The sequence below is a fragment of the Dendrobates tinctorius genome, unplaced genomic scaffold, assembly GCF_039654945.1.
Source record: "Dendrobates tinctorius isolate UK_male_01 unplaced genomic scaffold, ASM3965494v1 ptg000009l, whole genome shotgun sequence".
NCBI lineage: Eukaryota > Metazoa > Chordata > Amphibia > Anura > Dendrobatidae > Dendrobates > Dendrobates tinctorius.
In genome coordinates, this window is record NW_027361677.1 from 20,868,520 (window position 1) to 20,882,999 (window position 14,480).

At 47.4% G+C, this 14,480-nt stretch overlaps 1 protein-coding gene across 1 annotated transcript in view; it reads right to left on the reverse strand.

The window, feature by feature from the left end:
• LOC141096944 (Fanconi anemia group A protein-like) overlaps positions 1-13,526 on the reverse strand; it is a 34,628-nt gene extending 21,102 nt beyond the window's left edge. Inside the window, exons 1-10 of the mRNA XM_073583868.1 lie at positions 13,411-13,526; positions 11,334-11,446; positions 10,276-10,369; positions 9,786-9,928; positions 2,423-2,518; positions 2,135-2,208; positions 1,783-1,892; positions 1,225-1,307; positions 659-692; positions 256-322 (exon numbers count right to left, since the gene is read on the reverse strand). Of these exons, the coding sequence (XP_073439969.1) occupies positions 256-322; positions 659-692; positions 1,225-1,307; positions 1,783-1,892; positions 2,135-2,208; positions 2,423-2,518; positions 9,786-9,928; positions 10,276-10,369; positions 11,334-11,446; positions 13,411-13,471 (875 nt within the window). The 5' untranslated portion in view covers positions 13,472-13,526. The remainder of the gene's footprint in view (positions 1-255; positions 323-658; positions 693-1,224; positions 1,308-1,782; positions 1,893-2,134; positions 2,209-2,422; positions 2,519-9,785; positions 9,929-10,275; positions 10,370-11,333; positions 11,447-13,410) is intronic.
• Between the last annotated feature and the right edge of the window lie 954 nt (positions 13,527-14,480).

Consider the following 14,480-nt stretch of genomic DNA (forward strand, 5'->3'; position numbering starts at 1 on the left):
CCTTCAAGTGAAAGAACAAGGGGAGGGTTAAGTGGCTGCCAAATAAATGTGAAGCCACTTTCACCAGCAAATCACGCAGAAAAATGAAAGCTGTTCCAAACGTTTACCAAGCCCGTGAGGGTCATTTCTTGCACAAAGTATTATGAAAATTAAATGCAAATTGGGGTCACCCTAAGAAAGTGCAGAAAGCACTGAAATAAAAAGGAAAATGACTGATCCAAAGAAATGCATCGGGGTATAAAGGCCTCCACGTACCAGAACTGCTCCACGCCGGGCTTGTAAAACTCGTCATTATGAGCTTCAGGGATACGATCAAGAAACCCTGGAAGAGAACACGTCCCCCATTGATGTATATCTATGTGAAAGTGTCAAAGGGGTCTTCCATCTTTAAATCCCACTTCTTAAGAGATGTTACAGTTCAGTGTTGCATTTGCATTTCTGCTGGTTTCAACAGGAAACAGTCAACAAGTTTGCTGACCGATCTGTTTCGCTGAGTTTCCATGATGCAGAGGATTAATTAGCTTTCTTTAGTCCAATGGTGAATGCTGGAAGCTCTGAAGCCTGCAAAATTGTGAATGCAGCCCCGGACTAGAATGCAGAATACGAAGCGTCTATTTTCAATGGTTAAATCCCAACTTACCGTCTCCCCATTACTTACATGAAAGCATTTTATCCAAAATGGAGAGGGAAATCTGAAACCGAAAAAGGAAAAACTGTTATAAATAATTGTAATTTTTACTCCATAAAATCAATAGTAAAAGTGAAAATAAGAAATTTTGTAATATATCTCATCTGAGAAATCTGCTTCTTTCTCCTCCTGGACTCATATTTCTCTCTCAAATCATGGGCAAAAACTGTATTCAGTGAAGACAGATCTTCCCAGTACATAGATAGGATATGACAGTTGGTGCTTTTAAAACTCTATGGAAGGGGAGAAGCTAGTGGAACACACAGACATTCTGCTGCAATTTCCATGGAACTTTAAAAGCACCAACTGACATCTATCTCAGTAATGGGAAAGTCTGTACTTACTGAAGACAAACTTTACCCTCAATTAGAAAATATTGAGAATGAAAGATGAGTCCTGGAGGAGAAAGAAGAGGATTTATCTAATATACTACAAAGTTTCTCATGTTCACCTGTACTTTTGATTTATGAATAATAGTTAAAACAACGATTCCTCTTTAAGCATCAGTTTTTAAGATTTATGCTTGGATCTCTTACCTTGGTACTTTGGGAACAGTCAGATTTTTTCCCGGATGCAGAGGACTTACAGAAAGCTTTTCCAATCAGCACAACCAAAAAACCTATGCAAAAGAACAAAAAATTAAAAGGAGAAACTGGAAAATTAAAGGGGTTTTCCGTCCTCGTGGTACAAGTCTGCAGTCACTCTATGTGATTGCAAACTTGGGAATCCTCTCAAGAGCTGTGAGCAGGAGGTGATATGTATAATGTTGTTTGCATAATTCCGGACACATTCCGACTAGACATTTCAGGCCTCAATCAACTCACTGGTGTTGAGCAAGGCCACACGTCTAGTTGGCACGGGACCGCATGTACAAATCCCATACTTGCAGTCAGGCGTCCGCCTGATCTTGGCACTTGAATAACACTGGTTACCTGTGGTCCTGGATGTGGACAGAGATTTGGATTTGCACAGGCAATAAGAGTTGTCATGAGGACACTGGAGGAAAGATGCTGCAGAACTGATGTTTTTTTCTTCTTTGTACACCAAGTGGCCTTTTATAAAAAACCTAATAAATCAGTAGTAAAGCAACTCACCGGATATCATCTGCTCACAAAACTCTACATCAAGAGACTTTTCCATGTGCAGAAAAAGTGAATGCAACTCCCCGCAGAACCAGTCCACCGCGGAGTGAGGGTCCCTGCAACTACAGAGAAAGGACTGGCTAATGACTATATGGGGACATTTGGCAGTAGATAATTCCTATCTCCCCATACACCCATAAAAAACTCTTGCTAGCTCGATCGGGCTGAGCGTGCAGATTTATAGAGAGTAAGGAGAGAGAATTGTCGGGTAAAGGAGCATTCGGCCGGCAGCTATCCGATGCGCCGGTTTAAGACTCCATTAATGTGTTTTCCAAGGTGGTGTCATTTCCCATTCAACACTTACCTCTCCAATACGTCCTCCAGTCCGACAATGTCCGAGTTCTGCAAGTGCCATACAACTTCGACAGCAGGAAGGCGCTACCCGGGAGAGATCAAAGACATTAAATATTGCCACACGACAAGATCTCCCCTTACATCAGTCACCTTCTTTATGACGTTACTTCTGGGTGTCACAATGATTCTAAGAGCTGCTGCAGAACAGCTTTATTCAGTAAGAATGCATGTAGAGCCACGATCTGCCGGACTTCTCACACTTACCAGAGGCACTGCCTCTTACCCAGGGGGCACTTACTTCTTGTTCCCAGATCTGCTTTAAAAAAACGGAGTGACTAAAGCAATTTTCTGCTTGAAGTCCCTTTAAAGTCTGTAGAAAATCCGTCAGCCTGTCCTGTAGGGAACAGACAAAATATGACATGGTAACAGTGTCCCCAAAAAGCACAAAAGGTGGTGGACAGTACTTGGGGAGAATAAAAGATTTACAACTACAATTTCAGACAAAGTAGAGAGTCAGAATTTCCCCTGATGAATATGATATAGGAGACCAGGCTGCGGAAATAGTAGATACTAGTTGATGTAGTGGTAGTTGTAGTTTAGGAATTTTAGTTAGATTTTATTTCTGAGTGATATGACAAGGTTTGTGAAATTGGATTGATATACATGCTGGAAAATGTATAAGCAATTATCCTTCATGTGTGCTTGGAAAGATATGTACATATCACCTTGTTTATAAGAGTGTGCATTTTCTATGTATTATATTTTACAATGGACGGGAACATGTGTGATATGTATAATGCTTGTTATCATAAGCCACTGTGTATTTTGTACATTCTTTGTGTCCTGAGGTTCAAAAAACGAATTTAAAAAAAGAATTTCCCCTGATGGCAGATATTACAGAGAAAGAAGGGTTGGGCATGTCAAATGTGAACATGCTCAATCCTCAGCTTACTTCCCTCCTCCTATGAACAATAATGAGTGAGAGTGCATGTGTAGGTCAAGATCTAAGATGTGAGCACCCTTTTAAATGGTAGAGAGATAAATAGGGGATGCCTTTAAGTCTGTCGCTTTAAGGCAAGAGCTACACACCAACATGAGGCTGCACCTTATGATTCTCTGTGATATGCATCAATGGAGCTAAAGGTTTCAGTTATGTTCACATTTGCGTTGGGCTTTAATCTAAGTTGGGGACTAATCCATCAAATTACAAGACACCAAGAGCACTCTAAAGACCCCCGTTAACTATAAAGGGGTCTATCAGGTTCTGACATGAAGTGTAGGTGCTTATCCACCAATAAAAAGAGGGATTTTTGGTTCTTACCGTAAAATCTCTTTCTTGAAGCCTTCATTGGGGGACACAGGTTACCAAGGGTGTATGCTGCTGCTGCTAGGAGGCTGACACTATGCAAAACGAGAAAATTAGCTCCTCCCCGGCAGTATACACCCACCGACAGGCACCAAGTACCTCAGTTGGTGAAAAAAGCAGTAGGAGAAGTAACAATAACTCTGAAAATATGTACCAACCCAAAAAGGGACTCGTAGGCCCAACACTGTACAACTTAAACAGGAAGGGTGCTGTGTCCCCCAATGAAGGCTTCAAGAAAGAGATTTTACGGTAAGAACCAAAAATCTTTATCGCCTCATTGGGGGACACAAGTTACCATGGGACGTCCCAAAGCAGTCCCAGGGTGGGAAGAGAGCTTAGGGGAACGTGAAGACAGGACTTAGGTCGGCCGGTGTGCTACCGCTGCCTGCAGAACCTTCCTACCTAAGCCTGCATCAGACGAGGCCTGGGTATGAACCTTGTAGAACCTCGCAAAGGTGTGCAAGGACGACCGGGTCACGGCCCTGCAAAGTTGGAAAGCCGAAGCCTGGTGTCGGACAGCCCAAGAAGCACCTACAGCCCGGGTGGAGTGGGCTCCCACTCCCGGAGGGGGCCGTTTTTCCTAAACGCGGTAAGCTTCCAGGATAGTAGAACAAACCCAGCGAGAGATAGTGGACTTGGATGCCGGGAATCCTTTCCAGCGACCTTCAGGGATGACAAGCAGCGAATCGGATTGACGAAAAGAAGCGGTCCTGGCCAGATAGACACGCATGGCTCTCACTACATCCAGCTTGTGGAGCGACTTTTCCAGCGGGTGAACAGGCGAAGGACAAAAGGAGGGGAGGACAATGTCCTCATTGATGTGGAGGAAAGATACCACCTTGGGAAGGAAGGAGGGAACGGGCCTGAGAACGACCTTATCCTGATGAAGGATTAGGTACGGAGAACAACAGGATAAAGCCGCTAGCTCAGAAACTCTCCTAATGGAGATCAGAAAAGTCACCTTCCATGAGAGAAGGGAAAGAGGAATGTCCTGGATAGGCTCAAAAGGCGCACTTTGGAGAGCGCTGAGAACGAGATTAAGATCCCACGGATCTATCGGGGAATGGTGAGGAGGGACAACGTGGGCAACTCCCTGGATAAAGGTCTTGACTTGAGGCAAGGGGGGTCAGATCCTTCTGGAAAAGAATTGCCAGAGCTGAAACCTGGCCTTTGAGAGTACTGAGGGACAGGCCTGCATCTAGGCCGGATTGAAGGACACCAAGTATGGATGGAATAGAGAACGACATTGGAAAAACATTGCTGTCATCGCACCAACGGAAAAAGGCCTTCCAGTACCTATGGTAAATGCGGGAGGAGGCTGGTTTTCTAGCTCTAATCATGGTCTGAATGACCTGGTTGGAAAAACCTGATTGTCTTAGAATCACGGCCTCAACAGCCATGCCGTTAAACTCAAGAGACTGAGAACTCTGGTGGTAAAGGGGGCCTTGTGAGAGAAGATCCGGACGGTCTGGAAGTCTCCAGGGGACGTCCGAAAGCATGTTCACCAGCTCCGCATACCAAGGACGTCTTGGCCAGCTTGGGGCTACCAGAATTACTGGGATGCCTTCTGATTTTATTTTCTTGACCACCCTTGGAATCAAGGCCAGTGGAGGAAACAAGTAAGGGAGTCGGAACTGAGACCACAGGATTACCAGAGCGCCGCAACCGACGGCCAGAGGGTCCCTGGACCTGGCTACGAAGCGGGGAACTTTGTGGTTCATCCGAGACGCCATGAGGTCGACGTCTGGAGTGCCCCAACGCTGGCATATCTGATTGAAGACCGTGGGGTGGAGACGCCATTCGCCTGATGCTAGGCCCTGGCGACTTAGGAAGTCGGCTGCCCAATTTTCCACTCCTGGAATGTGAACGGCGGAGATTGCTGGAACGTAACGCTCTGCCCAATGTAGAATCTTTGCTACTTCTGCCATTACTTGTTTGCTGTGAGTACCGCCCTGGTGGTTTATGTACGCCACAGACGGGGCGTTGTCTGATTGAATTCGGACTGGTTTGTCAGCGAGAAGAGGCTACCAGCTGAGGAGAGCAAGGAAGATCGCTCTGATTTCCAGCAGGTTGATGGGGAGCAGAGACTCTTGGGCGTTCCACCGCCCTTGGGCGGTCTTCCGTTGGAAAACCGCTCCCCACCCAAGAAGACTGGCATCAGTGGTGATGACTTGCCACTGAAGAGGAAGAAAAGACCTCCCTTGCAGCACTGACGAAGGCATTGTCCACCAAGTTAGGGATTGCCTAACTCTGGGAGGCAGGAGTAAGGGGTCGGTCCAGGAAGACTGAAGTCTTGTCCCAGCCTGAAAGGAGGGACAGCTGAAGGGGACGAGTGTGGAATTGGGCAAAGGGGACGGCCTCCATGGAGGCTATCATCTTCCCCAGGACAATCATGCAGAACCGAAGGGGAACTGGGACTGTCCGCTTCAGGGATCGGATTCCTGTGCAGAGAGCTGAAAATTTGTCCCTCGGAAGGAACACCCGGGCCAGGTTCGTGTCGAACTCCATGCCTAGGAATGTCAGTCGCTGAGTTGGGAGCAGGTTGGACATCTGTTTATTATCCAACAGAGACGTGTGAGAGTATCCAGGGTAATCTGAAGACTCTGAAGGCAGTCTCGGCGGGACGAGCCCTTGATCAACAGAACCCTCCAGGTAAGGGATGAGGATCCCCTTGGAGCGAAGGATGGCCATGACGGCTGCCATGAAGACCCGAGGCTAGGCCAAAGGGGAGGGCCGTGAATTGGTAGTAATCCTCCTCAATCGCAAAGCGAAGAACCCTCTGATGTTGCAAACAAACAGGGATGTGGAGGTAGGCATCCTGTAGGTCTACAGCGCAGAGAAACTCCCCGGGCTCCATTGAGGCGATTACTGAGCGAAGGGACTCCATCTTGAAGTGGAGGATCCTCACGTGGCAATTGAGTAGTTTGAGGTCCAAGATTGGACGAAGCGAGCCGTCTTTTTTCGGGACTACGAAGAGATTTGAGAAGAAAACCCAAAAAACGTTCGCTTGGAGGAACGGGAACAAGTACTCCGGTGGATAGGAGGGAAGAGACGGCCTGGAGGAAACCTGGGGTGAGGGACGGTTGTTTGTGAGGATGAAACAGAAGGAAGCGTCTCTTTGGGAGGGAAGAAAACTCGATTTTGTAGCCGGATGTGATGATTTCCCTGACCCATGCGTCGTTGACAACAGACAGCCACGCGTCTTTGAAAGTAGAAAGCCTGCCTCACACCCTGGAAGAACTTCCAGGTGGGGGTGACCCGTCACTTGGAGGGAAATCTACCGGAGCAGGACCCTGAGGGCTTGGAGGGTCGACTCTTTGGTCTCCAGCGGGGTGTGGGTTTATACGATGGTTTTCTCCGTTCCCCGGAGGTAGAGGGCTGGTCCTGCTGGGAGTAATTTTCCGAGGAAGGAAAGGGGCGAAAGGACCTAAACTGACGAGGAGCTTTTCTGTTGAAAAAATGTCTAGGCCGAGACTGAGGAAGAGAGGTACTTTTACCTCCGGTGGCATCAGAAATTATCTGATCCAGCCTGGCGCCAAAGAGCCTAGGACTCTGAAAGGCTAGGTTAGTGAGTGACTTCTTAGAGGTGGAGTCCGCACTCCATGTCTTCAACCAAAGGATGCGGCGTATGGCAACTATGTTGCTGTTAGCGCTTGCTGAACAACCAGCTGCATCCAAAGAGGCAGCCAAGAGGTATTTACCAGCATGATTAATTTGGTCAGCCAACTCCGCTAGCTCGTCCTGAGGAGCTGACGCTAAATGCCCTTGCGAAGAATTTTTGCCCAGGCTGAAATGGCCTCCATGCGGAGGCGAAACTGGGACAGAGAGAGGCGCCAGTTGCCTCAAAAATCGATTTGGCCAGCGATTCGATCTGCCTGTCCGTTGAATCCTTAAGTGATGCGCCGTCCGGAAGGGATAGAACCGTTTTTGAGGAAAGACGGGAGACTGGTTGGTCCACCTTGGGAGCTTTGGCCCATTTCGTGAGAAGGTCCGCATTAAAGGGATATAGCACGTCTAGGTGCCTGCGTCCAGGGAACCGCTTTTCAGGATTCTCCCAGTGTTTGGTTAACGTAGTCTCAAACTCCTTGTGATTAGGAAAGGTTCGGGAGGGAGGTTTCGCTCGTTTGAAGGGGACAGAGCATTCTTGTGGGGGCGTCTTGTCCGCCTTTGAGCGTTTGGGTAATCGCCGATATGAGACTATCTAACATGTCCTGTGTTTTGGACATGTGGTCCGAATCTGAGTCAGACCTACGTTTGTCCCAATGTCGTCCTCTGAAGAAGGGGACGGAGGCGAGGAAAGCAGCCTGGATGATGCGGAGGGGCCTTGTGAGTTGGAAGAAGAGCCGGACAGGGCCCGCTTCCTGGAACTCCTACCCGGTCTGTCCCTCTGGAGGTCGCGGTCAAGTGCGGACGACTCACCTTGAGAGGCGGTCGGAGCAAAGGTGGCTTTAGATAGCTGAGGTAATCGTTCTAAGACCTGGACCAGGGACTGAGACACCTTAGTCAGGTCCGCGACCGACTGAGACAATGCAACAGCCCACTCTGGGGGTGGGTGGGGAGCTCTCATCCTGGGGATCGGTGTGCTCCTCAGGGGCAGACATAGTAGAAGGACTGCAGGACGGGCAGAAAGGTTACAACTGACCAGATGCCCACTTCTTTTTACAGCGCGCGCAGGCGTAGAGAGTAGCAGTGGGCCTACAATAGGGAGCCCTTGCAGGGTCAGGCATATGTGGAGTCTGCAGCAGTATAGCAGAACGTATCTGGTGAAAGTACTGCAGGGAAGAGAGTGAGTACTGCAGAGGGGAGCTAATTATAGCCCCAGGAAAAGCAGAGCCTACCGTAGCCTTATGCACAGCAGAGCCGAGTAGGTGTGTCCCCCAGCAGAGCTCCTTGCAAAGAGGAACGCGAGATTCCAGCAGAAGGACCTGAACAGCGGGCGGAGCTTAGCGGCCGTGCCGCGCGAGTGGGTGGAACTTAGCGGCCATGCCGCGCGACTGGGTTAACAACACGGGGGGGGCGCGGTTAAGGGGGGAAAGGAGGAAGCTGCAAAGCGAAAGCAGCTCTGTGATGGGCTAGAAAGAATCGCGAAAAGAGCGTGCTCATAGCGGGGGGCGTGAGCAGATGACGCCGCCCGCCCGCAAACGAAAGTGAAAGTAAAAAGCTGCCCGAGACTGGCTTGCTGCCCCCGATGCCCGTGACGCTGCCGATAACAGTAGGTACTGGCAGTAGCTACGGGGGGACCCTTGCTGAGCTCCCGGCTGCGGCCGGTGAACAAAGAACCTGGCGAGGCGCGCGCCTGGGAAAAGAAAAGGGCGCAAATTTTTTTATTTTTTAAAGGGAAGCGGGCATTGAGGGGTTAACAGCGGCGCCGATGGCTTCTATGTGACAGGAGCATGGGGCTGGAGGGGGCAGTCAGACCACTTACCTGACGCCCACTTCTTGAACGCGAAGAGGATGACCACAGGGGCCCCACGAATAGGGGAAAGGCCGCTGGGAAGGAAGATCCTCTATAACCGCACTGCGTCCGAGCAGTGCAGAAGACGGCGTCAACCCCTTGCTAGAAGGGGAAAGGCCACCGCCGGTGACCACCGTCTTCCTCTCAGCCCTCTCCCGGGAGAGGGGAGAGGAGAGGAATTGGCTAGGACCAGCCACCTGACATCAGCCCGTAGCACCTGAATGGTTATAGGGAAAGGGTCCTGCCTGCGGTATTGAGAGTTGCGATGTGGGCGACACTACATTTGCTCGCTCAGCCGCCTGATATGGGAAGGCAGGGTGAGAAATTACACCCTGTATTCCGACGCTGTATGTGGAAAACAAATGGAAAAGATTAATAACACAACTAAAACCTGTAAGGAAAAAAGGATAGTTATCTGCGGATCTGGGGAGATCCCGGTCCGCCTCCTACAGACACTAAGCACAAACTGAGGTACTTGTGCCTGTCGGTGGGTGTATACTGCCGGGGAGGAGCTAATTTTCTCATTTTGCATAGTGTCAGCCTCCTACAGCAGCAGCATACACCCATGGTAACCTGTGTCCCCCAATGAGGCGATAAAGAAATCACACTTTGATGGTGCCCGTCACCATAAATCTAGCGTAGAGGCCACATGCAAATCAAGCTGAAAGTGCACAGGAGGCGTCAATGCACTTGAAAGTGCATTGCCACACCGCTAATGCACTTCCAGCCTTATTTTCATATGTATTTTTACATTATATTTCTCACGACTGACACTTTAGAACTAAACACAATTCACACAATCGTGTCATTACCGCCTTCATCCTTTATTCCATCTCTCACCCTTTGATCCCGGCTCAGCAGCGTTTCTTCTGCCCCGCTTCCAACATGATTACATATCTTCTGGATATTAGACGTGGCTGCTTTGGCTCCCAGCACATTTGGTGGTAAGTTCAGGAATAACGCTTGATCTCGCAGCGCAGATACTTGGAAAAAGGTGAGAAAAATGGTGGAAAAAAAATCAATCTGCAAATGCAACATGGCGGAGGTGTCTAACCTGTGGCTCTCCAGTCGTTACAGAACTACAACACCCAACATGCCCTACGGTGTTTTAGTTTTGTGACAACTTGCCATTGGACATGATAAAATAATTTTTCTTAAAAGGGGTTGCATGGGCATATTTTACTGATGACAGCCACAACGCAGTGTACGGAGTGGTGCTGTGGACATCCTTAAGTTGCAGGAGCTAAAAGCAGCTAATCCGTTGGGAAGCGGAGTGTTGATCTGATATTGATGAGCTACCGTTACGTGCACGGACAACAAATACACTTACCAACAAATGTGTGTGTAAATGGTGTAGCCTCCTGAACGGGGACGGAGGCTGAGCTGTCATCGCTGCGCACCTTCTTACATGGAAGAGCCTCCACCTAAAGAGGAAATACGGTCAGGAGCTGACTGCAGAGGAGGAACCTGCCCGATGTCCGGCTATAGTAATGACGGGCAAGAGACCCGAGTGTCTGATTTAGGCATAAACAAAATTCTGTAATGCATGTGCAAATTTGACCCAAATTCTTGCAAAAAAAAAAAAGCAACTATAAGGAGCAATTTGGATATGTGAAGTATGCCTTAACCCGTCCATACAAATCTAATGCATGATGGCCAGGAAACGAGTATGTTGGTGTGCTACCTCTTCCCTTCATAACCGACGTCAAGGGAAATTTCAACATGCATGCACGATCAAACCGAGAGTGCACGTGCACACAAGGAGTCAGGAAAGACAGCAATTGACCAGAAACGAGCAGATCGATTCACAAGCCAGTGTCCAGGTCAGTGACACTTGGCAGTAAGACAGTAGGCCCGTGAATTTCTAACCTCCCGGCATCTCTGGTGTGCTGGAGCTACGTCATCTGTGTGTCACATTGCACAGATGACCTAACAAATCAAATCACGCCCCATAAGGTGAGAAATTGGCAGGTGTCACATCTATCCGCCAAGTACCAATGAGTTGTACCGGAGTTCTGCGAATCGATTCAGTCACCCAAACTGAGCATGCATGTATAAGACGGGAGAAAAGCTGCTGATCAACAGATATCTATACTGTAAGGTCACTTTAAAAGTTTCTTTTTAACTATATTATGCGATGGAACTGGAGACCACCGAACCATGAAGCCCTCTGTACACTTTTACATAGCCATCTTGATGGTAGCCATCTCGACCAGCTTGGCTGAGCGCTTCTGTTCTCCATCAGAGCCACCGAAAGACATCTCATCTCTCAGTGAACAAACGCTTTGTCCGACGTTAATCTAATGTGTACAGGGGCCTAGACTGTGTGCATTCCTTAGATACAGTGTATGAATGGCGTCTTCCAGGTGACGCCACATCTCGACTCACCTCCAACAGAAACTGATTTACATCCTGGCGACAGCTCAGCAGATACAGGGCGGCCTCCTGAAGGCTTTTATTGCTGGATTCAGCTTTCCTGTCGGCTTTTTTGGGTCTGTTAGCTGAAAAATTAGATATTTATGTGTTCAGATTGCAAATAACGAGGAGCCGATAGTCCTGGTTTCCCGTCATTATATACCCTGGGAATGTAATCTGCTCACATCAGGGGCCCGGACCGCAAATGACTCCATATCTCCCATCAGCATCAGCACTTGTGTGCCAATTAATACCCCCAGAGACGGAGAGATGGTGGGGGATGAGATAGGACTCCGCTCCAATTCCTCCATACATGCCTGATTCAGGCACAAAACTACTTCTGGGGGTCAAGAGAGGTTGTATAAGTGGCTGCCAGAAATCTTACACACTCGGCTCATAGATTTTGCACAGAACCATGAAGGATTAGCCCCATTGATTGGCCAATATTGTGAGTAAAGGTGGCTGAATGTTCATTGAAATAGATCAGCCAGACCCCTTCTCTGGCTTAGCAATGGAAATGAGCCCGTCAGCCAGCCCCCTTCACACACAGCACTGACAATATGTTGACGCAATAAGGATAAGTTCACACACTAAGTTTATTGAGGCTTTCAAATAAGAGTTTGTCAAGTGGAAAACACTTTTATTGAAGTATTTATGTTCCTGAGGAGCTTTTGATGCGTTTTAGGGCTTTGTTCACATGCTGCATTTTTGCTGTTGGGAAAAAATAAACGACATCTGACACCTCATGCACACGCTGCTTATTTTTCCCTTGTGGATTTGAACCAAAGTAAATTGTCAATGTGTCACTTTTATTTGTGTTTGCAATTTTTTATTTTTTTTTTTTTAAACCAAAGAAATAGGGCAAAAATGCATGCAAAAACATATGAAAATGACCTTTTACGCAGCATTTTTCCTGCTATCACTCTGGTTTTCAGTGCAGAAAAATCTACTTCGGATATTCAACGTGTGCACATTGAAGGGATTTTTTTTCACTTTTGCAGCCTTGAGATTGGGACAGTCAATATCACTTTTCTTGTTTTTCACCAGGCATGAAAAAAACCTCTATGAACAGTAAAGTGAATTTCCCATAGAGTTATGAAGGATGTTTTCTAAGCATTTTTTAGGATGATTTTGGAGCAAAAAAGTCCTCAGAAAGCTCCTTGTGAACACGGCCTAAATAAACCCCAGAGACTCATGTTAAGATGTATGTGGCGCTTTCTCTACACGGAATCTTAGGCTACATTCAGACGTTGCGTTTTCTACCAGTAAAAGCTACGCGATTTCAGAAATCTCATGTACACACATTGGTTGTTATTTTCTTTCTGACCGATTTGCTTCACGTCACTTCTTCCAGCATTTTTTTCACCCATAGAAAGCAATGAGTGCAAAAACAAAAACAAAAAAAAAACAGGAATCAGGTTTTGCTGCAAAAAGGAAGATGTTTCGTGTTTTTTTGGGCCACTAACCCTTATCAGCATGCACAAGAGACAAATGTACCAAGTAAAGACGCAGCAAAACCGTCAGCTTTTTAGTTTCACTGTCAAGAGAGCAGGTTTTGCCTACAGAAAAAAAAATGCAACAAAACTGCAACATGTGAACAGAGCCTTACAGGTGAATTTGCCCCATCCATGTATAACTTACTATTTGCATATATCATTTTTATTTTATAACTACGCCTCCTTTTTAACCCTTGTGTGGATAAGCTGCACACCTTGCATTTAAAAAAAAAAAATTGTGCATGCATTGCAAAGCCTGTCCGGAAGATCTGGAGTAAAGTAAAAAATCTGCAGCGCCGCCCAATAAAAAAATTAAATAACATAAAACCTTTGTCATATATTCACAGAATTTCATGAATCATACACGGAAGATGGCTTCTCTGCAGTATTGGGCTCATAACATTACAAAACTACTACCCCTAGCATCAGAGCTGTCAGGGTATACTGGGGGTTGTAGTCCCCCTACATGCAACAACAGCCCAGTGCACGTCCAGCTTAGATAGTATGGCAGCTAGAGCTGTGGGAAATGATACGACGTTAACGGACAGATATACCGAGCAGCTCCGCCAGGCTCCTCTTGTGGATACCCGAACAGCACCCGGACCCAGCGGACATAACTCCCGACAGGACACGTGGAAATTCCTGCACTTCCGCCACACTTCGGAACCAATCCGCGCGCCCTACTCTGATTGGCCGAAGCTCGAGCGCGTCGTTTGTCATTGGGCGAACGTGATGACGCCAACACGAGTGCTTGACGGGACCGTACGGCCATGTTGGTAGAGACTGAAATACAGCACTCGAATAAAGGTTACAGCTGCATAGGCCTCTTGTCTATAAGCTATGTGATGGGGTTTTTTACCCACACTTGGTTAAAACGCATCAATACTACATTATTTACCTCAAATTTACGCCGCTCCGTGACAAATGTTTCCGCAGGGGAAAAAAAACATTTTAGGGTAAAACTACATGCCCTTTTATTGAAAATACACAATAGGTGGCCAGTCAGGCGGTAAGACTTTGACTTGCCCCTTTCTCCAGAGGCCATAGTGTTGTTACCACTATGACTTGAGGCTCATGGGCCCCAAACTATGTCTTACCATATGGGACCTTCTGGGGACCCGGTAGACCCCAAGGACCTGCTGTGACTGAAATGCTCAGTCACACCCCTGCTGACATTACCACTCCTGTGCCCAGAAGGGGCCGTAACACTGGACAGTTCTCCCAATGCCAGCGGTATGGCCACCATAACACTCACAATATCCAGCATGGTCCATGCCACGTGATGGCCTGGTAGACGGCACCGACGATGGATCCCTGCCGGCTAATACACGCCACAACATAATTATGGTTAGGAGAAAAGGAAGTCTTAAATAAAAAAACAAAAACAAATCTGAATCCTTAATTTTATGAAATAAAAATCCAATATGAAAAGAAGAAAATAAAATATCCAGGTATAAAAAAAAAAGTAGCCTTATGCACCAACGCGTTTTGAACCAATACTGGTTCTTATTTATGGCTTCAGCCATGGTAGTCCAGTAGTAAGTCGGCCAGCAACAGTGCCCCTATAACAGTGTCGGCAATAGGGGCATTATGATTTATTCACAGACACTTGTGGCATTATTAG